The sequence below is a fragment of the Panthera leo genome, chromosome B4 (assembly GCF_018350215.1).
Source record: "Panthera leo isolate Ple1 chromosome B4, P.leo_Ple1_pat1.1, whole genome shotgun sequence".
Lineage (NCBI taxonomy): Eukaryota > Metazoa > Chordata > Mammalia > Carnivora > Felidae > Panthera > Panthera leo.
In genome coordinates, this window is record NC_056685.1 from 76,473,418 (window position 1) to 76,501,289 (window position 27,872).

The 27,872-nt window shown below is 40.6% G+C and overlaps 1 protein-coding gene across 7 annotated transcripts; it reads right to left on the reverse strand.

Annotated features, from left to right (window-relative positions):
- Positions 1 to 220: 220 nt before the first annotated feature.
- Positions 221 to 27,872, reverse strand: RACGAP1 (Rac GTPase activating protein 1). Of its 7 annotated transcripts, XM_042946468.1 has the most exons (19): positions 23,399 to 23,416; positions 22,206 to 22,270; positions 20,593 to 20,681; positions 13,741 to 13,776; positions 13,204 to 13,406; positions 12,056 to 12,192; positions 11,033 to 11,102; positions 9,096 to 9,149; positions 8,341 to 8,421; positions 7,361 to 7,478; positions 6,913 to 7,043; positions 5,836 to 6,000; positions 4,484 to 4,579; positions 4,199 to 4,397; positions 2,786 to 2,891; positions 2,477 to 2,609; positions 2,135 to 2,270; positions 787 to 895; positions 221 to 465 (listed from the first exon to the last, which is right to left on the reverse strand). In XM_042946468.1, the coding sequence occupies exons 2-19, from the start codon at positions 22,232 to 22,234 to the stop codon at positions 390 to 392; spliced, it is 1,968 nt and encodes a 655-aa protein (XP_042802402.1). In that variant the 5' UTR covers positions 22,235 to 22,270; positions 23,399 to 23,416; the 3' UTR covers positions 221 to 389. The 7 variants fall into 7 exon arrangements, with proteins under 7 accessions (XP_042802402.1, XP_042802404.1, XP_042802407.1 ...); XM_042946470.1 differs by lacking the exons at positions 22,206 to 22,270; positions 23,399 to 23,416 and adding an exon at positions 27,774 to 27,872; XM_042946473.1 differs by lacking the exons at positions 22,206 to 22,270; positions 23,399 to 23,416 and adding an exon at positions 27,827 to 27,844 and having other exon boundaries at positions 20,593 to 20,677.

Sequence of the window (27,872 nt, forward strand, 5' to 3'; positions counted from 1 at the left end):
GGATTCTGTCATTGTCTCAGGGAAATTAGTTCTAAATAACACCAGAGAAGGATCACTTCCATGAGCAGCATTTGGCTTTAAGCCAAGGGGATACACCTTCTTCCAGCCTCCCCGCAAAATCACAACGAATTCTGTATCATCCTTTCTACCGCAGTAGAGATCTCCCAAGTTCCCAACAATGACTGCACAAGGTGTTGATATTACATTACTTGAGGAGAAAGAGAGGGAGATATATATAGTTTTAATAAAACCCCCATGCACAATTAAACTTGATTAAAAGCCTGGAGAATGCTAAAAGTAGTAATGAGTCCAGGAGGCTGCAGAGCAGAGAGTACAGGTGCAGCCTTCCTGCAGTCAGGAAATGCTGGCAAGTAACAGGAGACATGACTTCACTTGAGCATTGGAGAAGCAAAAAAGTTGCCTTGTCGTCCTAAGTTGGTGGCAGATTTGCTTTTGCTCCCAAATCTAAAGGAAAAGAAAATGAACTGAAAAAGGAGTCTATAAAAAAAGGTAAACTGTAACATTATTTAATATTATCATCTAAAAATAGGAAGCCCTCCACAACTACTCTGTAAATGACTCTTTGTCACCTGAGATGAGAGAGGGGAAACAAAACCTTTAGACCCTTTTAAAAAGGGGGTTGTTATGGCTCCAGATTACCTTTTAATGCCTACTTGCTAGCTCAGGTCTCATTCAATTTTTCTTTCAATAAGCTTCGGTGTGATAGGAAAAGAGGCCTAAGGAAGCAGCCCTATTTTACTTCCAAAGCCAGCCAGTTCCACGTACCTGGGCGTGTTCTTGGTGAGGGTGGAGCGGACTCTCTGCGACAGGGAACTAGATGAAGGAGTCTTGAGAAGCTGATGCTCAGGAGTGGTCACGGGCCCCAGTAAACTCACTTTAATCAAAGTTAAGACATATTTTTAAAGGAGGCACAAAAAGGAAAGCACCCTTGTCAGTGGCCAGTTTTAAGTTGAGTATGCCATGAAGCACTGAAGAGCTAAGGTTAGAGGCCCAAAGTCCCAGAGATCATTTCTGTCATTGTCTTGTAACACAGCAGTATATCTTTTGAACTGTGTGGGCAACTGCTCAATGAATAGCTGACTTTCACTTCCTGATTGAGGCCATTCTCAAACTCCAGCTTTCACAAATCTAACGTCTGATCATTTGGTTCTTAACCTGTATTAGAAAAAACAGTATGCTTTCTTAAAGAGGATCTTGGGGCACCTGGGTGGCTCAGTCAGTGAAATGCCCGACTCTTGATTTAGGCTCAGGTCATGACCTCATGGTCATGGAATTGAGTCCTGCATCGGGCTCCACGCTCTGTGTGTGTGGAGCCTGCTTGAGATTCTCTCTCTGTCCCCATCACTTTCTGCCCCACCCCTGTTTGTGCTCTCTCAAAATAAATAAATAAACGTTTAAAAAAAAAAAAGGGATCTTGCAAAAATAAAGAATAGGTCTCCAATGCCAGTAAAAGTTGGAAGAAACCAGCCTCGTGCATTTTTGGTGGCAATACAAATTGGCAAAAGCCTTTAAGAAATCAAGTTGGTTACCAACAATAGCCAACGTATGGAAAGAGCCCAAATGTCCATCGATGGATGAATGGATAAAAGAAGATGTGGCATATATGTTATAAATAACACCAATTCTTAATAGAACATGTAACTAAATTATAGTTTACAACCATAAAAGTGATACATAGTAACAGGAAAAGTTCTCACAATATGCTACGTGAAATAAGATCAAACTATATTTGAATTGTTATATTTTTAAAATATCCATATGTATATAAAGAAAAGGAGAACCATGTTTCATGAATATAAAAAAAAATAAGGATAGTAGAACTGTACTAATTTTCTTTAATGTTAGAATCCTCATAATGAATTTAAAATTTTTTATTGAAGAATATGAATTCCAAATAGCTCTAGCAAAGGCAGGAAGAGAGTAAATAGCCAGAACTAGAGAAGAAGTCAGGTCCCTTAAGAAGCATAACTTGGGGGGCACCTGGGTGGCTCAGTTGGTTAAGCATCTGACTATGATCTCAGCTCAGGTCTCAAACTCAGGGTCGTGAGTTCAAGCCCTACTTTGGCCTACTATTAAAAAAAAAAAAAAAAAAAAAGCACAACTCAGGCCTTACCTTTAATATCTGGGGTCTGTGGTGTTGAAAAGGCATTTGAATTTTCAATGACATGCATGGGGTCAACGTTCTCTTGTTCTACCATCATGAACCGACTCCAATATTCCAGGGGCAGTGAAAGCAGGCACTCTACCACCTAAAAAGCCACCAAACATGTTAGCACACCCCCAAACCTCAGGGCTTACCTCTCAGCACTCTCTCATTTTATCATGTTATACAAGTTTTTATATATATATGAAATGTTACACAAGTTTTTGTGTATTTATGAAATACATTAAAACTCGCATAACATTAACACACATACGTGTTACACACACACACACACACAACGCACTTGTCTACCTTGGGCTGACGTTTGATGTCCTGCAACATTACCACTGGATCTGGATTAGGCACTGCATGGGCAACTATGGTAGGCCCAAAGACTTTAGCCAGATTAGCCACATCCATTTTAGTATTTGGGCTCTGAGCCACTCTAAACAAGAGAACATTCAATTAGAAGACTTTGTCCATCCACTTAAATGCAGACCAGAATACAAGATCTACCAGAAAACAATTCACCCCTCACGTTCCCTCCCTAACACCCAACCCACATTATGCTCCCAGTGGCAAATTCCCAACCTCTCAGAAACAAGTTTCTGCTGTACTCACCTCTGCAAGTGAATCATAAGGAAAGCTAATGTGTCTCTGTTGGCCTGGGGCAGGTCACCAATAGCCTGGTACATGGCAGCTTTGCTGTTGTCCTCATCTGGGATTTCTGTAAATGAAAGGAAAGCACCAAGAGGCCTAGACTTCTTTCTCTTGACAGCGGGCTTCCAAGTGATCGACCACAAAGTGTCATCTATACAGTAAGCTTCTGAAACTTCTGATTAGGTTCATGACTGAAACGAACTCCAGTTTCATTAACAAGCAGGACACTAGCCAACAGCTCAATATTAGAAATCGGAACCTTCACAAAAATCGGCCCCTGCAGTTAGGGAAAGCAGCTAGCAAGCCTTGTGCTGGGAAGGCAGGCCTACAGCTGCAGCGACTACAATTACCAAGAAGGTTTTCATCTATAAAACATGTTCAAGGGCCCACTATGTACCAGGTACTATTCTAAGTGCTCAGGTAAAGCGGAATTAAGCAAAGACTTTGCCTCATGGAACTTACATTCTATTAGAGGAGTCAGTCAAAAAGCAGGTATCTATCAGGTAGTGATACACAGGGGAAGCTAGAAAGTAATGGGAGCGGTTATTTTGGACAAGGTGGTCAGGAAAGGTGTTTTTGAGGACAAGACACCCAAGAAGAAACCCAAAAGAAAGAAAGCGAGGAAGGAAGGGCAAATCATGCAAATACATTCCAGGCTGAAATAATAACAAATGCGAGGGCCTCCAGATGGGAGTGAGCTTGTCAAGTGCTAAGAGTCGCAAGAACCCCAACAAGTGGAGAAGAAGAAAGAAGGGAAGGGCATGGAGAGAAATGATGCTAGAGACGTAAGGAGCCGGCTCATACAGGTGGGGTCTCTGGGGCCATGTTAAGGGCTGTGGATCTTATTCCGAGAGTGATGGGAAGCCACTGGAGATACTAAAGACAGAAGGGCTATCATCTAATATAAATTTTAAAAGGACCCCTCTGGATACTATATGAGGATCACACTGTCGAGGGCCAGAGTAGAAAAGGGAAAACACTAGGTTCTGCTGTCACTCCAGGATGAGAGATGTCAAGAGGGGTAGTAGTAGGAGTGGCAAATTTCAATTTTAAGATAAATTTTACAAGACCTCTGCTGACAAGATTTGCCAATGGATTAAATGTGGTGTGGGGGAAAAGAAACCAAAGATGGCTCCAAGTTCAAAATGACAATCTCAAACTCTACCAAAAATAACAACAACAACAAACCCTGTTAGCGCCCTGTATAGTTTAGACAGGAAGAGGACAGGCACCAGGAACATGGATACAGGCATTCTTCATCAAAGTATTTGAGCATCTACTATATGGCAGGCACTGTACTGGGCAGTAAACAGAAGAGTCAAAAATTCCTGCCCCTGGGGCATTCACATTCTAGAGTTAAAGATCTACTCTTACCTGCTGCTTCCATGAAAGTCTTGTTTAGCCGAAAGGTCAGAAGGGGTTCTTTGAGATTTCGAAGGAAGTCCTTCAGGAGGCTACAGATAGCATGGATATCATCCACTTTGCTGAGGAGGGGTACAGTTTTCACTCTGAGGAATTTCTCTTTCAGCTCTTTTACTGTCCGGTCACAGCCAGAGATCCGATACAGGCCTGTCTATTATCAAGGTGACACTTTCAGAAAGAACCTCCTAATCATTAACACAAATAACAGATTCACGCTCTCTGAAGGTTGACTCTTACCTCTGTCAGCCCTCTCTGCTCAATCTCATTTACGCAATGGACAACAATGGAGGGAATCATTGGAGAAGTCTGGGACACATAATCTGCCAGGATTCCCTGAAAAGGGAGAGTTTTAAGTTATTATTTATTACCACTTAGACCAGCAAATGAAGATGAATAGGAAAAACGTCTCCAAACTCATGCTCAGGTTGGGACGTCATGTTTACTTTTAAATTCCTGTTCCCAAAGCATACATTAGAACAGAGACTCTCCGTTTGTTGTTGTTTTTTTTTTTCCTACCTCCACACCAGGACTGGTTTCTGGTCACGTACCACATTCTTGCATGAACAAGTAATATGACCACTATCTACAACTCTACTCCTGCTTCTCTTCTACTCAAGGGCCTCAGAAAACAAGCAATGACAAGATTAGAGGTATAGCCTTTAATATAAACGAATTTATTATTCTAAAAAAGAAAACCTTTTTACACTTTTATTACTCTTAGTAAGAAAAATTATTTAACACAAATCACAGTTGCTCGGGACACAAACATATCTGTAGGGGAGAAATCCATGGTTCTATATCAGAGTACAGAAAATTTGTAACCAATTACATGCACAAATAAGAACTCCTAAGATTAAAAAAAGTAACAGTTGATTTGCTGGGGGCTGGATAGCAGCATAATCATTTTGTTTTGAATCTTAACACTGGTCATACAATAAATAATTTATTAACAGATTGAATCAATGTTTAGAAATAAGCAATCTAATCTTAATAGCCTAGTATAGAATATCTCTAACATAAGAGAAAGTACATTCACAGATGAAATTACAGGATGGCTGGGATTTGTTTCAACACAATTCACTACACAGGGCCAGGAGGACATGGGGGTATTAATAAATCAAAATTGGACATGAAGTAGTAATCACAGAAGTTGAGTGACAGGAACCAGGGATTAGTTATTCTAATCTCTCTACTTCTGTATATGTTTGAAATTTTACAAAATAGGAATAGAGTGTGGAGGGGAAGGAAGAGAAGAGGAAAGGAAAGGAAGGGAAAGGAATAAGGAAGGAAAGGAGGAAAGGGAAGGAAAGGAAAGAGTATGAGTAGGGAAGAGGGGACAGGGTGGGAGAAAGGGAGGGAGGGAGAGAAGGGAAGGGAAGAGGAGTTTGGTGTAGAAAAGTTACTAAATAGACAAACCCAAGCAGGACTCTCCTGCAAATTAACATTTTATCATTTCTCTTCAACATTAATGGAAAAAAATATGCTTCGTATCACTTATTTTAGGATAAAAACGGACAGTAAGCTTTGGAAAAGCTAAAGAAGCCATAACACAAGGACAGCTCCCACAGCTGTCATACATGTGGTCATACCTCTCCAATCTTGACAGGTGTTCCTATCAGGGTAGGAATGCAGGGAAGGGGACAGCGGTCCCGACATTCTGGATGAGAGACCACACGACAATCTCGACACTTCAGAGACAGCTTGCCAAACTTTATCCGCTTTCCACATGGAACACAAGATTCAGGTTTAATAACCTGAGAACAAAAGAGGGCAGAAAGAACAGAACGGTCTGAATTAGAAAATTATCATCATCAACAACCAACAACCTAATTCCTTTACAGTTATTTGTGTAATTCTTGCAATAATCCTACAATATAGGTTTTGTTTTCTTTGTTTTAAGATAAGGGAATAGAAGCAAAAACAGCCTGTGTAACTTGCATAAGGTCATCCACCTGGAAGTGGGCAGTGTAGAGTAGTGGAAAGAATCTGCTGACAAGGAGTCACAGAACCTCCGTGTTAACTCTGCCACTTACTGTCCTGTGGCTCAACAACGCAATTGATTCTTCTGAGCCTCAGTCAGTTTGCTTGGGTTTTTATGAGGAAATCCAATGGGACAAATGTAATACATGCTATTTTTAAGAATACAATGTAAATATGTATCACCGAAAAGCATAAACAATTGTTTCTGAAAAATTGGCTTTGTTTTAATTTAACATTACTCACAGAATGGAAAGATACACACCTTCTGTAACCAGCAGTTAGCCCTGATAAGTGGAAACGAAAGAAGGAGACGTGACATTTAACTTTCTAACACTAAGTTATTTAAATCTGCTCCTGGTATATATTAATTTCACAATCAAAAAACTAAGTGTGCCCTAAGGTGCCTGGGTGGCTCAGTTAAGCATCCAACTTCAGGTCAGGTCGTGATCTCATGAATTGTAAGTTTGAGCCCCACATTGGGCTCTCTGCTCAGTGCAGAGCCCGCTTTGGAAACTCTGTCCCCCTCTCTCTCTGCACCCCCCCACTCACGCATGCTCTCATGCTCCCTCTCTTTCGAAAAAAACCCAAAAACTAAATTAAAATTTTCCATTAAAAAGATAAATAAACAAACATTAAAAGAGAAAAAAAATTAAGTGTGCCCAAAAGAAGGAGAATCACGGATCTACCGTCTTAGAGACAAAGTCATGCAGGCGCATCCCTCCGTTATTCTGTGGAGTGCCGGAACTGTCTGTCTCCGTTCTTGGCTCCAGCTGCCTGCTGCTCAAGGTAGAGTCGCTGTTCCAAGGTTGTAAGGTACCTAGAAAACAACCAACTTTAAGCCTTTGTGTCTTAATATTTTGTCCCTTATGAATTTTAACCCTGATTCTAAAATAACTGGTAGACAACCAGTAATTTGTAACCATAATCAGAAGTGACTACAACAGCTATGCAGAAAAATCAGTTCAAGAATAACAAGTTATACACAAGCGGCCTAGGCCAGGCTAGCAACCCAAAGGCAGAGTATGATACCGTGCAGAAACGTGCAAGAAACGAAGGAAGGATTCTAAAAAACCAAGTCTCCCCAAATTTTACCAGTTGCTTTACACAGGCAATTTAACCAAAAACCCAGTGGACCTGTTTTCCTTCGGCTTCTCGTCCAATATGGCACAGTCTCAATTGTAGACACAGCTTCAATGGGCCCGCCATCATTGGGAACAGTCACTGTAGTTTTTGCAACTATGGATTCATTCCCCTGAAACAAAACCAGAAATGAGCGAAGAATAAACATGTGAATCTAATTTCCCCTCCGCTAAACACCCCTCCATAGGGTGTTTTGGAGTGGTTGAAAAGTTCCTGAATCTTGGTCAGAACTTAAGGACCCAGCTCAAAACACTCTTAAGTTGAAACCTCATACTTCAGAACAAAAAAACAGGGGCACCTGGGTGGCTTCATCAGTTAAGTGCCCGACTCTTGATTTCGGTTCAGGTCATAATCTCATGGTTGTGAGATGGAGCTCCCCCTCGGGCTCTGTGCTGGGCTGGAGCCGACTTAAGATTCTCTCTCCCTCTGTCCCTCTCCTGCTCACACACACACACACTCTCTCTCTCAAAAACTAAAAACTAAATACACAAATAAAAAGAATATTGAAAAAAATATATACAGGGGCGCCTGGGTAGCTCAGATGGTTGAGCCTCCGACTTTGGCTCAGGTCATGATCTCACGGTTCGTGGGGTTTGAGCCACGCGTCGGGCTCTGTGCTGACAGCTCAGAGCCTGGAGCCTGCTGCTTGGATTCTGGGTCTCCTCTCTCTGCCCCTCCCCCGCTCATGCTCTCTTTCTCTCTCAAAAGTAAAAAAACTGAAAATATATATATATATATATGTGTGTGTCACAGAGGCACACATACAAGCAATGAAGAATCAAATATAAAGCTGAGAGTTGTTTATTCAGAGTAATTCCATTCATAAGGATGATAAGGATCCTATTACATTGAAAAACTCACCAAATCTCTCTCTCAAAATAACACTGCAATGTTGACTCAGGATTTTTAATGCTTGGGGCCACTAATCTCTGATGTGTTCACAACCACAATTCTCTTGGCCTGAATCTTCTTACCTGGTCTACTGTGGAGCCAATGGAACGAGTCTTCTTTACAGGTCCAGGGGGACCATCAATGAATTGTCGGCTACTAGAACGCTAGAAAGGAAACAAAGACCAATAAGTTCAGTGCCAAATAGAAGATCTGAAGCACAGAAGACAAAATTATTCCATGAGACAACCTGGTGCAAGTCCTAGCTACCAGGGCTATGGTAAATGACAATGTGCTCTCTCCCATTCTATTTCCATTTCTTAAAGCTTACATTGTACCAATACAAAAATGCCCTCAGTGCCCTAGAAGAAACAAGCAAGCTTTGGAAAAATCTAGATGACAGCACCAGAAAGAGTACAGCTGTAATCCTATCTAAGTACATGAAGACTCTGGAAACATATGAAGTACCCTGAACAACTGCACACAGACAGATCTCCGCATATCCCATTATACACACATTTCATCTGAAAATTTTATTAGAGTACAAAAGTACTGCGTAAAAATACATATGACAACTCAAAACAAACTTAAGCATATCCTTTTCCACCCCATGAATGAACTGAAGCAGCCAGAACAGTGAAATAGGACAAGATTCTGTCCTGAGTTCCTACCTTAAGGAACATCAATGCTGCCCCCCAGCAAAAATTCATTTTGTAGTCAGTGTTTAACAATGACTAGAGCAACAGGTCAGGAATGCTGTATCTACGCAAAAATTCTAGAGAAAATCCTTTATTGCTATTTTGTAAAAACGGCAACAAAAATTAAACAAAACCATACCTACCCTCTTTTCTCTCTTCTTCAGTTTGAAAGTCTTTACCAAAGAAGAATCCCAATCCTGTTGACAATTACAGTGTATTAATTCTTTCCTGTGGTTAGGCCTCCCCTAAACCCTGTGCAAATAAACTTACAGAGAACTTTAAAGGCTTTCTGACTCAGGCTACCTAACTTACAATTTGAGGAGAGGGGGAAGGGAGGGTCTCAAGTGTAGCTACAGAGCGATAGTATGTTAACATGCTTTCTTTCCAAAATTGAAGCTATTATAATAGAATCAGGAATCAATACCTCAGAGGCAGAAAAGGTTAAAGAATCAACTTCTGTCGTGATTATCTCCAGTGCCTGGTCCTTTATTTCTGATTATTTTTGTAATTAGTTTTAGAACTTACAGAATCTTAGGCACTATACTGATCGTGTTAGATGTGATTCTTGCTCTTAAGGGATTATTATTACTTAATCAGATGTTCTGCACAATATATACCCACTTTAGTTCCAGTTTAGGTTTTGTTTCTCAAACATCCCTCTTCCTTGGGCCCCAACAAAGACATTCACCACTAAAGAATTATTTTTTACTGTAGTCTAGTTTCACTTCACTTATTTTAACCATTTACATTCAGTTTTAGTAGCTACCTGTGACTTCCTTACTCCTCATAATCCCTGAAAACACAAACCCCAGAAACAGTAGTACATAGCAAATAGTAGCTTAGCTAAATAAATTTAATCTCTCCAATTCACAGTCAAGTAATTTAGCTACTGATGGTTTGATTCAGTTTCGGTTACAACAGATATACCATAAATAGGTCTAGCTCCAAAATCAGCTATGAATATGTTCTACTTTTTTTTTTTTAAGTTTTTACTTATTTATTTTGTGAGAAAGAGCGAGCCAGAGAGAGGGAGAGGGACAATCAAAAGTAGGCCCACACCACTAGTGCGGAGACTGATGTGGGGCTCGAACTCAAGGAACCATAAGATCATGCATGACCTGAGCTGAAACTAAAAGTTGGACACTTAACCAACTGAGCCACCCAGGCTCCCCATTCTAGTTTTATTATATATTCCAGACCTATTCATATCATTCCTTATTTCAAAAAGGGGTACTTAGTATTAGTACTTCTATCTATAAAATGGCAATGATTTCCTCAAACACTGATTTGGGACACAACGCTCCTAGCCCATGTAACAAGTAGCTGTCACTTATTTCGCTATCAGAAAACCAACCACGGATAACCTCCTGATTTATTGATTTGCTAGCTTTCAGCCAGCAAAACAGGAAAGATACACAAACCAATAAACCACCAGCTTCTGAACATCAAACAAAGACTGAAATCTCAGGAGATGACCTTTTATGCAGAAATACCACCTTACGTTAAGAAAAAGGTGCTGCCCCACAAAAGCAAGGTAACAAAGAGTTTAGATACATTAACCATTGTTGAGCAAAGCATTATAGAGTGTCTGGAAACTCTGTCAGTCTTCCGGCAAAAGTGCCAGAGCATTGGTTTCTTTCTAATTGTGAAGTTAGTTTTCCTCAAGAATCAAACTAATTCTGAAATAAGGCACAAGCCTATTGTTTCCAAGAGCAGAAAATAAACCCTGACTGGGTAGAGTCTTGGTAACTTTTTTTTTTTTTTTTTTTTTTATTGCTAGCTGGGCTTTTTAATAAGCCAAGATATAGTCAATTAGTACGAGTAGTTCACAGATCCGTTAAAGAAATTTAACCTCATGCCAAACCCTGAATTCTATATTCTCGCTTCCAGAAACTAAATGTATAAGCCAGTCTCTTACAGCTCGTGTAGACTTTTATCTTAAAACGCTAGCTCAGTATCTATAACACATCAACTATTAAAACAGTAATAAAGGAACTTCAGAGGACAGGAGATATTCCTAAGGGAGCAGGGGTTGAAAAAAAAAAAAAGACAATTCTCAGAGATCAAATATATTCATTACCAGCGATTCGTCAGTCTTGTCAAAGCTGATATCTGATAAAATGGAACCAGATTCGTCAATAGTTGACAATCTAGATGAGGCAAACAATACAGTATTAGAGAAGACTGTGAATACAAAATCCATGAACACCCAGAACGAGTCACAGTGGTCATGTAACACCAGCAATTTCACAGCAGTACTTTCCTATGGAGACAACTACAAGCTCAAAGCCTAGTTTGTGGTGGTTGCTTGCTATGGTTTCCATGGGAGAGCGCAGCTGCACGTGCATGAGTACACACGCAGCAGGCTGCTTTTTCAGCAAAGACTTCACAGCAGCAGTTGAAAGTTACAGTTGGGAGCATGGGTGCTACTCCCTGCGGAATAGGCTACTAAAAATTCACAGGCAGAAGAATGAAGTTTAATCTGATCCTAATTGTGGTTGCTTTCTACAAGAAAGAGTATTACCCAGCATTAGCTTTTGAAGAAATTAAGCCCATATATCTTCTCAGTTATAAAGATTCCCCATAAAACAACCAAGCAACAAAATAAATAGCTTTAAGAGTGCTGACCTTTCCCTACGTATTGTATTAGGGGTGTTAAATTCAAAGCCTGGTTGAGACTATTTAAATAGTGGTGCAGTGGAACCAAAATTATGGTCTCGTCTTGTCTCACAGAAGGCCTTCTAAACCCGAAGAGCTACAAGAGATCTCTGGAGAGTAAACACTGAAAGTATTGCTGAACTGCCACTTTCACCTTTAGGTTTCTTAGCAATGAGTAGGATTAGTTATTGATGTGCAATTTAGTGCCAACATCAAAATTTTACCCAGGGTGAAACCACATCCTAAGGAAAGATCAAAAACAAAACAAGATAAAAGAAATAGGGAGGCCCTTGTGCCTTTATTTCCCACCCACCCTTCCTCCAAAGTCTTTTTCTGCTTTATTCAGCACACATTCCAGAAGCTATATATTTAAGAGTTCAGATAACAAGAACTTCTGACAGCTGCATTGCTTGTGATCAGATAACAACAGATGCAGTTTCCCCACCTTTTGTTCCCAGCATTGCCGCTGGATGGTTGGCCCCTGTTGAGAAAAGCCAGAGCTGATTTTTGCTCCTCACTTAGTTGAATGCTGCCAGATGTGTCACACGTGAGCATCTCTCGAATCAGCTGAATCTGTCTTTCCTGCAGACCAAAGCAGAGTAGAACATCCTAGCTAACCAGGGGAGAAAGCTTCACCTCAAATTTATGGGACAGACAGACCAGAAGACATTAAAATACAGCATTATGCAAATGAGCCTCCAGGAAGTCTGCTACACCAACAGCATATTAATTCACATCAAGCCCAGATTGTGTTTCTGATTTCTGACTGGTAAAATGAACTCCATATAGAATAGTGGGGTTTCTGCTACTAGACTTTTGGGTCAACCTGCTAATCTAAGACAGTATTGCAAAATCAGAGTCCTAAAATAGATTTCACATAGCAAAAACAATTTAGTGTCATTTTATCAGGACAATTATTGGCCTCTTTTACGGATCAAAGCAGCCACCCACCTTTCTAAACAGTGGAACAAAATGCATTAAAATGGATACAAAGCTGTGACGCACTGGAACCAGTCAATTTGAGCTTACTGAGGCATTTAACACTGTACCAAGATGGATTAGTGCCTCCTCGTAAAGGCTTTCCTTTGTATCATGACCCACCCTGGTACATCAAAATGATAGTGTTCCCCGTTAGTCACATTGCTCAACTGGCTGAATACGCCCAGCCCCTGACCCTGAATCAGGAGCGGTAATGAAGGAAAAACCTAAGAGTTGTCTTGCCTGTATCAATAACAAAGGACCAGCTACCGGCAAAAGGACGAGGACATTCTGGGTAGCAGAAGAGAGAGCCAACATCTTGTGACAGATCAAGCATACTAGGAATTCCCTAGTTTTCTCTAAATTCTCATTTGAAATGTATTAAGTCAGAGTTTCAAGTGTAAAAGAGAAAAAAAATTTCAATTTCAACCTATGAAGAACAGGATTTCCTACACTGCAATTTCAGCTCCCATCAAGGCCAAGTTGTCATTGGACAGGTTGCTTTTAGTTCTATAATGTGGAAGAAAGGGAGCATAACCGGCGGGTGGAAACGTTACCAGATGACGCTGCCCCCTCCCCCCACCGCACGGTTCTGGCATAGAGAACAATACACACCAGCTTCTCACAGTCAGCCTCAGCTCGCTGTCTCCGTTTGATCTCGACATCCACCTGATTGCGTGCGTGCTTCAGCTTAACATCCAGCGCACTACGCTCAGTCTCTGCTTTCATCAAAAGATCCTTGTACTTCCCCAGCTCATGGTCTGTTCTCTGCCACTTTTTACGGAAATCTTCAAAGTCCTTTGCCAACTGGATGAATTCTAAGGAAAGGGGGAAACTTCAGTCATTCAAGCACCAACCAGGGTACAATGCTCTAACGAATGAGTCCTCTAGTTAGTTTTCCTCCAAATTTTTAACTAAGGGATCAGCTAGACTCTGGGCAAATCTACCTGAAAATAACCAGGAGCAGGTCTGGATATATGTTCATCACCCGACATGTCAGCTTTGTGGAAAGCAATTCCTGTTTCGATAGGCTACTTACTTTGGCTTAGCTAGTGGCATCTGCTATGGAATAAGGAAATCATTAGTCACCTGGCTCCAGATGTAATAACAACACTGAAAGCTCCTGAACAGAAGGCAATCAAAGGGGGATACCTTTGGGGCAGCTGTCACGCACCAGGACAGTTACAGCTATAAAACAAAAACAGCCTCCTTTAGAGTCACGCATTGTTGCGCCAGAGAGACGTTAAATAGCAAATTCAAATATAACTGCTGTAATATGCTCCGGTAGATGTAGATTAATATTATAGATGTCTAGGCCTGCAATTCCATTCAACTATATAATTATACAAATATTGATTTGAAAGTAAAGAGCCAATTTGCTTGTGCTGTTTAACACTGCCCTGAAGGGTATGCAAACATTTATGTGGGAAAGACACAGTAAGAACAGATCATAGTAACTTAGGGTGAGTCACTGATGGCAGAATGTGGACTCTCCTCAAATGTCTGCAGAAAGAGCATCACTTCCAAGGCAGTGCCTCAAAGCAGGATAACCCTGGTGCATTCACACTTGCCACCTGCTATTTGGCAAAGACTATTCAACACTGCCTTCCTATTTTCCAGTTAGTTACCTTCAATCTATCTCTAGGCATCACTCCCCACCACAGTCATGGAGGAAGTTCCCAAGGTGTACATCTGCTGCTGGTCAAACTAACCCAGTTTACAGTCGAAACTAGGCCACAGGCACACAAAGCTAGCAGATTCTTGAGTAGTAAGGGCACTTTTCCTATTTGAATTTAACCTAAGAGCACAGAAACATGAATATAGTGCCCTTTTAAAGCAGTTTTAATAATTTGACTAAATTTCATACCTACAAACTAGGATGCCAATTCAATCTAGAAAAAGCAAGTCTTACACATAAGGACACTTCAGTTTATAACAACAGGTTTTAGCAGAACAGGGTATTATGACCTAGTTATCTTAGACAATGCAAATATCAAAGATACACACACAAATATGTATCTACATATAGCTTTAAATGGTATGCTGGTTTTGTTAACAGTTTAGAACACATTACTATGTTTTTTCCTCCTGAATTTAAAGAAAAAGAGGGGCACCTAGGTGGCTCCATCAGTTAAGCACCCAACTCTTAATTTCAGCTCCGGTCATGATCTCATGGTCCTGTGAGATTGAGCTTCACGTTGGGCTCTGTACACTCTCCCTCTCTCTCTCAAAATAAATAAACATTTAAAAAAATAATAAAAGAAGGGGCACCTGGGTGGCTGAGTCAATTGAGCGTCTTACTTCAGCCTGGGTCATAATCTCACGGTTTGTGGGTTGGAGCCCCACATCGGGCTCTCTACTATCAGCTTGGAGCATCCCCCGCTTCAGATCCTGTCTCCCTCTCTGCCCCTCCCCCGCTTGTGCTCTCTCTCACAAAAATGAACATTAAAAAAATAAAGAAAAAGAAAGAAAAAGAAAAACAATATTTCCTTTTGCATATTTATTTCAACAATGTAGACTCACAAAACTTTTTTAAAGAGCTCGTTCTTAGCCACATTCACTCTGGCAATTCATCAAGTGGTACACTTTATGATTTGTGTACTTTTCTGATGTAATAGCACTTCAATATCAAGAAATAAAGAACAAGAAACACACTTTTCAACTATACATCCAAAATCTTTCTAGCTCCACATTGAGGTCAATTAAATATTTCTAAATACAGTGCTGCACACACACTCAAATATTTAGTGAATTGAAAAACAATTTTGAGGAAAGATTTCCATTGGACCTAATTGTGCTGGTTTGTTCTTTTTTTTTTAAATTTTTAACGTTTATTTATTTTTGAGACAGAGAGAGACAGAGCATGAATGGGGGAGGGTCACAGAGAGAGGGAGACACAGAATCTGAAACAGGCTCCAGGCTCTGAGCTGTCAGCACGGAGCCCAACGCGGGGCTCAAATTCACGGACCGCCAGATCATGACCTGAGCCGAAGTCGGACGCTTAACCAACCGAGCCACCCAGGCGCCCCGGTTTGTTTGTTCTTTAGGATACTCCTCCTTGGTAAGTCTTGTTAAATTTGAGTTTTAATCCCTATTCATTGTTAATTGGCATATATTATAGGTCCAACCAAATTGGACAAAGGAACTCAAACCAAATAAAGTATAAGTACATTTCAAGGGAAGACTTCCTATATTAATCGTACAAATGACTAAATCATTAGTGCAACTTGATTTATGTTAGACCAAAATCAGAACATCTGTGTACCTACGATACTACTTACATACAATTCTGTTACGAATGAACTAAGTTTGCTAGAATGGGTCAAAATGGCATGTTAGGGACATGGGTGGCACTGAGCCACTGGGTGGCTCAGTCAGGTGAGCATCTGACTCTTGATTTCGGCTCAGGGTCGTGGGATCGAGCCCTACACCAGGCTCCACTCAGTGTGGAACCTATTTAAGATTCTTGCTCTTTCTCTCTCTCTCTCTCCCTCTGCCTCTCTCCCCTGCTCACACCATCTTTCTAAAATTAAAAAAAAAGAGGGGGGGAGCACCTGGGTAGCTCAGTCAGTTAAGCATCCAACTGTGGCTCGGGTCAAGATCGCAGAGTTTGTGAGTTCGAGCCCTGCATCAGGCTCTGTGCTAACAGCTCAGAGCCTGGAGCCTGCTTCGGATTCTGTGTCTCCCTCTCTCTCTGTCCCTCCCCTGCTCACACTCTGTCTCTCTCTCTCTCTCAAAAGTAAGTAAACTTAAAAAAAAAAAAAAAAGGCACTTTACATCACAGATCAGGAAAAATTTTGATGTTGGAGATCAACAAACATGGAATTTTGGGGACGCCTGGATGGCTCAGTCGGTTAAGTGTCTGACATAGCTCAGGCCATGATCTCACGGTTTGTGAGTTCAAACACCGCATCAGGATATCTGTAGTCAGCACAGAGCCTGCCTTGGATCCTGTCCGCCCTCTCTCTCTGCCCCTCCCTGGCTCACACACGTGCTCTCTCTCTCTCTAAAAAAGTAACAAACATTTTTTAAAAATGGCATTTTTTGGTCAGTTTGTGAATCACAATGCAAATTAATATTAGCCCCCGTCATGAACTACATGTACAAAAGATTAAACTCAAATTAGCTCCTCTAAGTTATGTATATATTAAACTATGAAATGCATCTATCAGAAAGGCGGTAAGAGAAAGGAGAATTCCTTAAAACAAATTGAGGATTGGGGTGATTGGGTGGCTCAGTAGGTTAAGCATCTGATTTTGGCTCAGGTCATGATCTCACGAGTTCAAGCCCCACATTGGGCTCCATGCCTGTGATGCAGAGCCTGCTTGGGATTCTCTCTCTCTCCCTCTCTGCTCCCCTCTTTCAAGATAAACAAACTTAAAAAAAAAATTGAGGATAATCTTTGATTCATTAAACACACACACACACACACACACACAAACAGAATTTGGTTCATAGTTTAACAAACAGATTAAAACAGTCCCACAGATCTCGTTTTCTCAGCTCACTCCTCCTGGGGCCTTGCACAGCCTCTTCCCTTTGTTTTTCCCCCTACTCTGAGCTTCTGAAGGGCAAGGGCCCTGTGTCTCTTTTATTTCCAATGCCTTATAGTGCACAGTAGGCACTTTATTCATTGAACAGATAAATGAAGAATTGCTGCTCAGATCAAATTTATTTATTTATTTGTGAAATGTTTATTTATTTTGAGAGAGAAAGAGAGTGCAAGCAGGGAAGGGGACAGAGAGAGAGGGAGGGAGAGAGAGAGGGAGGGAAAGAGAGAGGGAGGGAGAGAGAGAGGGAGGGAGAGAGAGAGGGAGGGAGAGAGAGAGGGAGGGAGAGAGAGAATCACAAGCAGGCTCTGCACTGTCAGCACAGAGCCCAATGTGGGCTCAACCTCAAGAGTCAAACGCTTAACTGACTGAGCCACTGCTTAACTGACTGAGCCACCGAGGAGGTGACCCCAGACCAAATTTAAACTCCAGGCATCCAAGCCCACCTCACCATCTATTCAAACTTACCTCCCACCGTTACACATTACTCTTTCTTGTCCCTGCTCCCAGAACAGACCCATGCTCATTTCTGCCTTCTCTCATGATCAAGCTATGTACTCCAAACAGAATGCCCTAGCTACACTCTTCTTTATGTGTCCATTCTTCTAGTCCCATCTGTTCTATGAATCCTTTCCTAATCTGTTTGCTCCACATTACTTTTTTCTATACTTCCCAGAAGCATATATTTTAATACTTGTTTTATCTTCTGTTTCATAAGAAACCTGTCTCTGAAACTTAAATACCATAATCTTCTTGAAGACAGGTCATGTCATACACACTGTAATATCACCTAATATATAGCATAGCACAAACCCAGCATTGTGTTAGCACACAACAGGCACCTGATAAATATTAATTATATTTATTCCTAATTTACACACCAATGACCTCAAAAAATTTCAGGCAGCTCATGATAAAATAAAAATCATGTAGACTAGGGAAAACAAAGATAACAAAATACCTAGGCTATTAAAGTCATTTTATTTGAATATTAACCTTCACTCTGATATTTCAGGAATCTAGGACTTAGCTTTAAAAAAAAAAAACAAACCATACAAAAAGGAGAGAGAAGAATGAAGTTACTATGATGAAAGACAAGAATAAGGAGTCTGGATACTTAGTCATAGGAGGAATTCCTAGGATCAAAGAAGAGGACAGACTTAGGTGGTTGCAGAAAGGAGATTCTAAGGGAAACATGGGTAGCTCAGATGGTTAAGCATCCAACTCTTGATTTCATCTGACTCCGTATTGGGCTCTGTGCTGACAGCGCGGAGCCTGCTTGGAACTCTCTCTCTCCCCTCTCCCTGCTTGCAAATGTGCGTGTGCCCTCTCTCAAAATAAATAAACATTAAAAAAAAAAAAGAAAGAAAGAAAGAAAGGAGATTCTAGAGTCTAGAAAACACGAAACCACTCTATTTCCTCAAAAGCCAACGTTCTGAGTTAAGGATCTGGAGAGGGAGGAAAAACATACCTCTATTCTATAACAGTAATCAATGGGAAGATAAAAATGTGTTTATAAAACAAAGATACCTGTAAAAATAAATATCTTTTTTTTTTTTGGCATAATTACTTCCAAAGTATTTTCACAACTGGTATCTCGTTTTATCCCCCAAATGCTCATAGCACTCCCACAAAGAAGATAAAGACATTTGAATTCCTATTTTACAGATGGAGAAACAGACACAAAAATAAGTTAAAAGCCAGCACTAGTTATTGAGATTCTAAACCTCAGATTCCTCCCTCTGCCCCCACATCCTATCAGCTACCTCCTCCTAGAGATCTTATTACCACAGTCTCTTCTACCCCTTTCCCTTTATTTCCATCTTTACGTCACAAACACCATTCCAGGGGGTCACAAACACCATTCCAGGGGCGACTGGGTGGCTTAGTCAGTTGAGCGTCCGGCTTCGGCTCAGGTCATGATCTCACGGTTTGTGAGTTCGAGCCCTGCGTCGGGCTCTGTGCTGACAGCTCAGAGCCTGGAGCCTGCTTCTGATTCTGTGTCTCCCTCTCTCTCTGCTCCTCCCCCACTAGTGCTCTCTCTCTCTCTCCCAAAAATAAATAAACATTTAAAAAACAAACAAATAAACACCATTCCAGTTAGGGCTTCTCCTGCCTCTTTCCTGAGCTATGGCAACTGTGCCCTCATCGGTCTCCCAGCCTCCACCTCTGCTTGGGTAATCTTCCAAAAGTTCTGCTGGGATCATCCCATTCCCCTACTCCTACTCCCCTCAAACCCTGCACCCACTTGCCTCCACATAAATATCCTCTTTCATCTGTCTGCTGGGATCTCACCCTACATCTAAGGTTCCACTCAAACCCTACTTTTGTCCATGAAGCCACTCAGCCAGTCATCCCTTTTCCTCAACTTAACATGTACTAAAAGCTGTTTTAGGTTTTCACTAAATATTTGAATGAGCCTGAATTTGAAGATCTCTTATTCAATACTCTTCCCCACTAGACTCCAAAGTAATCCATCTTCTGAGATGATATAACCTCAAAGAGAAGCCTAATTAGTATGCCATCATGGTTACTGAGCTGGTATCAGATGATAGAGCTATGGAACAGCTATTAAGAGAGAGAAAATAGAATATTGTCTTAAAAGGCCTGTAAGTGGATAAGAGCTATTAAAAACATCAAATTAAAGAAAATGCTGAATGGCATAAGCAAGACACCATACTAAGCACTGTGAAGATTAAAAAAAAAAAAAAAAGTTGAAGACACAGTTCTTACATTACTTTTATACCAGTGAGGCTGACTTAAGAGCAACACTTACTAAATTAGGTATTAATGAAAATCTGAAACAGGAGAGGATGGCAACCCAAAGAAAAGCTGATAAAAATAATTCCCTTAGATCACTTTAGTCAGGGCCATCAGCCCTACCTGCTTTCTCACTAATCTACTTCCCAGCCCACTATTCTATCACCACCTCCTTTTTCTCCCCAGCTCTCTACCCAATTTCAATCCTTTATTACTAAGAATCAAATACATGAAATAGGTGAAAGCAAATGAACAGTCCCATCTTCAAAAAGAAATTATGACATTTTTCTCCTCTTCAATTGAAAATGTTTTACATCACACAGGGGAAAAAAGCCCAGGATAAAAAATAAAGACAACTACTAAAAAAAAAAAAAAACATCCTTGGACCTTCAGATTCTGCCCAGTTCTTGGTATGAAAATGAAATTGGCAACTAATGCCAACTATTCAATGGAAAGAGAATCTTGATAATGAAAGAAGTCTGCGTGAACACATTTAAGAACAACTATCAGAAAAAAGTGACCAGTTAGAATGAGTGTCCATTAAGCTTTGACCATGGATAAGTGACCATCACTTTCTTTTTAGGAAACCCAAATGAAAAACAATTTTAAGACTGGAACACACTTCAGTTTTGCAGAAAACTCAGATTTGAAATCTGCTTTTCCTCTCCACACAGGCCAACTCAGAATGACTTACGGAGTTCATTTCCTTCACTGAGAATCTCCACCCGGCGTACAAGCTGCTCAAACAGATTCCGCAAATTCAGCATCGTCGTATCCATCTTTCTGCCAAGAAATCAAATATACATTAGGGGTCCTGCCTTCTCCCCCAGACAAAAGATTCAGTAGCAATGCAACAGTCATCAGGGACTAACATCTGGACTCTTCCATTTGTAGCTATCATTATAAGGATCTCAAGCCAACAATTGGTATTTTGTACAATCTTTATTATAAAAACAAAGCTGGAATGTTTTTAACACTCATTTGAAAATCAGAAAAGCATTTCAGACCTCCGAATATAACACCTCCCTTCCTGCCTACTTCTTTCCCCCCACTCTGCAATCATTCTGGAGCTCTGAGGAAAGCAGTTAGGGACAAGCATGTCAGCTGATTACTAGGTGACCAACTATAAAATGTGGTTCTCAGTCTACTGATTAATATAATGTTTTTGCCACTTTAATCCTTCTGGACTGTGAAGACCTTCAATGTAACTTAAAAGGTTTATTTTTAATTTCACTTTTAGCTAGTACCCCTGTTGCAACTGCCTTTTAAAATGCAGGACATGGTCAGCACATTTCCTACCAACGGCACAGATGACGTCACACGAGTGATTAAGTGAGGAAATTGCCAGCTCAGCAGCACAAGAATTATTTCTGTAATGCAGGGCTCTCTGGACTGTGTGCAGGGACTATGTCTAATAAATTTATACTAAGTATAGGCAAAGGATTATGTTGTACCACGTTCTGGCATCAAGGAGACAATACACCACCTTCACAGTTAGAAGGGCAAAGGAAAAAAATCATTTGCTACTGTATTCTGTATAGCGAATTTCAGGCTTCGTATTTCCCCCCCAAAGACCTGCTGATATTACATTAAAAAGGAGTGTCCTTACAGGCAGTTCTGTTCTGAATAGACTTTAACTGGAAACACTTTGAGGAAATAAGATCTTCATTTAACAGTCAAGAAAAAAAAAAAGACATCAACTGGATGTCACAAAAATTATCAAGGAAATGAAATAAAAAATAAATTTCATTTGAAAATTGAATTCCTCAGAAATACCATTAAAGGATTCTTATGTTTCTCCAAATCACCCCTTCTACATTCTAGTACAGGTCTTTATTTGATGCATCTAAATAAAATTTTAAGAACTCTTTTATGAAGGTTTAGTGATTTTACAATGTATATAAGATTGTACTGTAAGCTAGGAGGGTCGAACAGGGTGTAAAAAAAAAATCCACAAAGGATAAAGGAATAGATAAACATAAAGATATTTTCTATTAAATGTTAATTATTCATTTGTACTCATAGGATGATTGTTCTAGTAGCCAAAAAGCTTTCAGTTCAGTTCTAAGCTTAGAGGCAACATATACCTGAATCAGGGCTGGAAACCAAGATTTTCAAATGGCAACGTGTCTGTTCCAAGCTACATAATCACAGCAAGCTGCTAAGCAACCAGACTAACAAATTTATTACAAAAATCTCTCTAAACTAAGAACAAAACTAAAAGAATAGCATTAAAACTGACAGGAAGAGTCTGGAAGTCCTGAAGATGCCCATGACTTAACAATATGACAAAACAGGCACATATACCCAAATGCTACAGGGCAGGAGCAGGGCATTCGGTAGCTTATTCAAATGATGATTTCCTTTGGCCCCTGTAAAAATGGGAAGACACTGATCAGTTTTAACGTAGGGCATTGATTTCCGTCATCTCAGCACTTATCTATGTATTCTGAGACCTTAAGACCGTGAATTCGGTACATAGGAAAATTATCTGCCCAAGAATGCAGAAAAGGAAAATTTCACAATGCAACTAGAGTATTAAAAACTGGTTTAAAAAAAAAATCAGAAGGTTTGATGTTTTAAATGACAATACAATAACCTGATCCTTTCTTCCCTTTAAAAGAAATCCTCACATTTTCTCAGGTTCCTCTAGCCCACTATTCTTGCCTATGTTCTTTATGAATACCACTCACTAGAATGAGTGAGGGTTGTGGAGGTACTCTCTTGAAAACACAACCCGATTCCTAAAAAGACTAAAGACACAAACAACCTACCGGGGACATCTCCTGATCACAGTAAGTGTTACCTCCTGCAACTACCTGGACCTACATTATTCTCCACACATGCTGCCTGGTACCCAGGAGATTACTGTTTAACTGAACTCCCAGTGCTCTGCTATAAAACAAAGAGGTAACCCTTAACTGCCAGACTGTCAGAGTCTCCAGATTTAGAGTTTTATGAAGAACTTATGAATTGTTTTCTGTTCTTCCCTCTCAACACCAGACATTCCCTAAAATTCAATCCTCCAGTCTCTAGAACTTCTCAAGCTATCCCATGTTAGTCACTATAGCTCTCCAGACGATCACCTGCTCCTGAACACAGCCTCTCTCCTAACTCCAGTTCTGTAACTCTCAATTTGTTTGGGATGCCCTGGAGGTGTAGCCTGATTCTGAGACTTTGTTCTATCTCTCCCCCCATACATATTATTAGCAACTACTCTATCCACTCAACTACCCTACCGACTCCCAATTTTGATTTCCTTATTTTTATCATTCACTCAGTTCCAAACCCCAGAATCACCCTTGTTACTCCCCTCTAACATCTGTGGACTCTTCTCTCATGTGTTTTATACCCATCCCCTCATCACTGGCAGGCCATCATCACTCATTTCAACTGACCTATCCCCCACTGCTGTGTGTTGGCATTCAGACACACACACACACACACACACACACACACACACACACACACACACACCTTGCGCTCTAATTTAACTTTACCATGTTTTGGGGCACCTGGGTGACTCAGTTGGTTAAGCATCATTTGAGCCCCATGTTGGGCTCTGAGCTGACAGCTCAGAGCCTGGAACCTGCTTCAGATTCTGTGTTGTCCTCTCTCTCTCTCTGCCCCTCCCCCACTCACGCTTGGTCTCTCTCTCTCTAAGAAAAACAAAAAACTTTACCATGTTTCTACCCTATGTCCTGGGTAGACTATACATGTGAGAGAAGAAACCTTACCTTTGGCACTACTGTACTACACACACTCAATATTTAAAAATAAATATTTGAGGGGCGCCTGGGTGGCGCAGTCGGTTAAGCGTCCGACTTCAGCCAGGTCACGATCTCGCGGTCTGTGAGTTCGAGCCCCGCGTCAGGCTCTGGGCTGATGGCTCGGAGCCTGGAGCCTGTTTCCAGTTCTGTGTCTCCCTCTCTCTCTGCCCCTCCCCCGTTCATGCTCTGTCTCTCTCTGTCCCAAAAATAAATAAAAAACGTTGAAAAAAAAAATTTAAAAAAAAAAAAATAAAATAAATATTTGATAAGGGCGCCTGGATGTATTAGTCAGTAGAGTTGTGACTCTTGGATCTCGAGATTATGAGTGTGAGCCCCACATTGGAAATAGAGTTCAATCAATCAATTAATATTTGCTAAATGAAAATCAGAGAACACACACACACCCTTGATTCTACTGTCAAAAGAATTTCCATTCTACCTCAACATCAATGTGTAATATAGATGAAAACTGAAAGAACGGTTTAAAAAAGGGGTTGTTTGTACAGAAGCCCTGGGATCAAGTTTTAGTTCTTCTATTTACTAGTATTACCTTGGGTAAGTCAAATTCTGAGATTCATCTATAATTGGGAACAATAGTGCCCCATTTACCTCACAAAATATCACCAATTCATGCAGGTAGAAGTTTTATAGTGTATAAACTGAACCTTACTATTAAAATATAGGATATTAGAAGGGTGCCTGGGTGACTCAGTCAGTTAAGCATCCCACTCTGGATTTCAGCTCAAGTCATGATCTCAAGGTTTGTGAGTTCAAGCCCCATGTATGGCTCTGCCCTGACAGCACAGAACCTGCTTGGGATGCTCTCTCTCTCCCTCACTCCCTCCCTCTGCCCCTCCCCTGCTCACTCTCACTCTCTTTTAAAATAAATAAATAAACTTAAAATAAAATAAGATATACGGTATTATAGTGAGTATGACATTTTTTGGTTTTTTGTTTTGGTCTGATAGTTGTCATTTACATCCTACCACAGTGATTACCAAATCATAGCTGGAACCCAGACCAAGAAGAATGGAGAAGATAGCAAAAATCTGACCAGGTCTAGGCTCTTTAGCAAGCTGTTTTACATGAGGCTTGTAGCATATGAGAATAGTTTTTCCTCTAACACAGGTTTACTTAGGGTAATCCAAAAACAGCACTAGCAAAATATAATCCTCTTCTCTTTATATGCTAGGGGACTATGCATTTTTATTAACGTTCTATAGAAGTGACACTCAGGAGTTATTTATAGATGACAAAAATATCTTTCTGCATCAGTACTAACTCTGATATCTCAGCCAAATTGTAACTCAAAAAGCTAAAATTCACTCATCCTATTCAATGTCAATTAAAAATGGTCTTAATTTTCCTGCCGGGTCACATTTTCACCCATATGAATACTCCTTTATTTCTCTCCCTTTATTATTTAGCTCCATAGCTAGGAGATACACTAATGTGAAAGGAAACAAAAACAAAGTCATATTGTACTACATTGCTTTGCAGCTGTAAAACAGCTGTCACTTTTCACTACAGAGGCAGCTGCCTTTTGGGAAAGCTGAAATGATCCCTGTGTGTAGCAAGGAAATCAGTTTGTGGAGCACTTTAAACAAAAAGGTGCTAGAGAATCTCAGCTGTTATTGATGAGAAGCCCCAGAGGTGGAGAAGTCACTATGTTACAGATTCCCAATCTGTGAGTATCCCTAAGGGAGCAATTTCACATCACCAGAAAAGAGTCTCAGCTTGATGTGATTGCTTTGAGTCCCCAATTTAATTTCAATCACCCAGCCAAGAGACAGACATCGTCCTTCAGAATAACAGACTATTATAGATCTTAACTGCAGAGTATCCCGGGAAAAGTCTCTATCCTCTCCTTCCTCCTAGAAACAACATTATTAAGAGACCTATACATCACATTTTAGATGCATCAAGGGTGTTAAATATTGTAAGACAAAGCAATAGAAGGTTGTCTGAGTTTTCCAGGAAAGAGTTTTAATGAAAAACATCTCAGGAACATTACTAAACCTGGAAATTCTCAAGAATTCAGCAATACAGGTTCTCCCCTGCCAAAGAAAACCATTCCCTAAAACAGTCTCAATACTGTAAGATTCTTTCATATGAAAGCATTTCAGAGCAATTCCTCTTCCCAAATGTCCAGCTTCTGCTTCACTATATCAGAAGCCTCTACACAACTGCCAGGCAGAAGGAATATCTTGAAACCAAATGTTCTTAAGAGCAAATCAATTGCAGAAAGAGTAAACAGAATGTTCTCAGTCCAACATGAATGAAGACTAAAATAAAGAGATGAGTTGAATTATTTCTTAGAAAATTATTACCAGTTTAAGATACTAAGTTTTCTTTTTTTTTTTTTTTCTGATTCTGTAGATTCTTCCCATTCTGCAGTTTCATTCTTCAAGGTCTAGTGTAAGTCTTACCAATTTCACTAAAGCATTCCCTAACAATTTCAGTCCAAAATTGTCTCTTTATTATCTCTAACACTCATTTGGCAGATATAAAACACTGCATCATACTGTAAATTTTCTAAGTTCAAAACAATATTTTTTTAATAATGAAACTAAAACCTCATCACCCTAAACAATTACAAGCATCTCCTTATCTAATCTTTGTCCATTATATACTCATATTTCATAATATTGCAATCATAGATTGATAGAATTTTGTGTTTTGCTCTCCTCTTTCATGTTTCCATTAAGTTACAAAAAGTTGATTAGCAATTATTTAACCATTCTCTTCTTTGGGTATTCATGTAATTTCCAGTTTTTCTGTTACATCTACCTGTAATCCCTTGCATGGTTACACCCTCACCTCCTGCAGGGATTTATTCAAATGCCATTTTCTCAGTGAGGTCTTTACTAACTACCCAATTTTCAACTGTAACCTATCCCTCCAACACTTCTCTGCTTTGTTTTCCTCCAAAGCACTTATCTCCATCTAACATATGTATATATTAACTTATTTAATTGTTTGTCTCCCCAGTAGTTTAAGTTCAAGGAAGGCACAGATTTTTGTCTGTTTTGTTCATTGCTGAGTCCCTGGTGCCCAGAATAGTGCCTGACAGTTGGCAAATAACTAATATATATTCACTGAATGAATGAACATTGCTGTGAACATTTTTTTTCTTCAGGTGGCTATATTCCTTAGAATAGTTTCCAAGGCTGGGATGACTATATCGCAGGGTAAAAAACCTCTTATAGCTCTTGATAAATATTGCCAAAATATCTTCTAAAAGGGCTATACTAATGTAAAGTATAGTGTAGAGGCCTACTAGATTCACCAGTTTATCTTTTTAAGTTCTATCGCCCCAAATAAAGTGCAAGCTCCTTTAAGACTAAATAAGATTGTCTTGTACTTATATTATGCACTGAATAAATACGTGAATGATTAAGCTATAGGAAAAGCGCCTTCTCAACACTTTCACGAAGTCGAAGCTCACCCCACACACTCAAGAGAATGATAAGGACGCTTCTTTTAAAAAAGGAAAAAAAAAAAAAAAAAAAAAGGCTTATCTTCTCACCCACCCCGCGTCGCTTAAACACTCCTTCTGCCTACGAACGAGTTCCAGCGAAGAGAAATGTACGTGAAATTGCAAAAGTAAGGCCTCGTTGTTCCTAGTTAGGATGGGACGGGCAAGATGTCATTGCCTCCGCCAACCTACCTAGATTACAAGCAGCCCACAAGGAAGAGGGGCTCTGCTTCAAGCCACCCCAGCCTCTCAAATACCAGGGCTTCTCCCTTCCAAAACCCCATGCTCCTCCGAAGAGAATGGGAGTATTACCTCACCCACTCCCAAACTCTGTATTTAAGTGAAAGTCACTTCTTTGGGGGGTGGTTCCTGCCCAGTTCAAGCCATCACCTCAAAAAGACGTCCCCGGCTTTCCTCAAAACACAGCAACGAGAAAGAAACCCTCCACTCCCAGCCACCGCCCCTTCGGGCCACTGCCTCCCCCGGCCGGTGGAGACCCCCAGAGAAGGGGCCGTAGGTGCCGGCCTTCTCCCCCACCCCCGCGGTGGCGGCTCACCACCCCGGACGCTCTCCTACCACAAACCCAGAGAGTCAGACGCACTTGCTCTCGCAGCCCCTAGCGCCCACCTGGCCGGTTCCGCCTGGCCCCCACCTGGGCCGCCTTCCACTTCCCTCCGCACCTTATCCAACGGCAGAGCAGCAACGCGCCTCCGGCTCGGGTTTGAA

What these genes read in the sequence shown, in the direction of transcription:
- RACGAP1 (XM_042946467.1), bottom strand. Translation starts at nt 22,172, where the DNA reads ATGGGCATCTTCAGGACTTCCAGACTCTTCCT. An exon ending in GGCAATGCTGGGAACAAAAG is followed by an intron (nt 11,103 to 12,055) that starts GTGGGGAAACTG and finishes TGCCTCATCTAG; the next exon opens with ATTGTCAACTATTGACGAAT. An exon ending in GAGAAGCCGAAGGAAAACAG is followed by an intron (nt 7,044 to 7,360) that starts GTCCACTGGGTT and finishes GTTGTTTTCTAG; the next exon opens with GTACCTTACAACCTTGGAAC.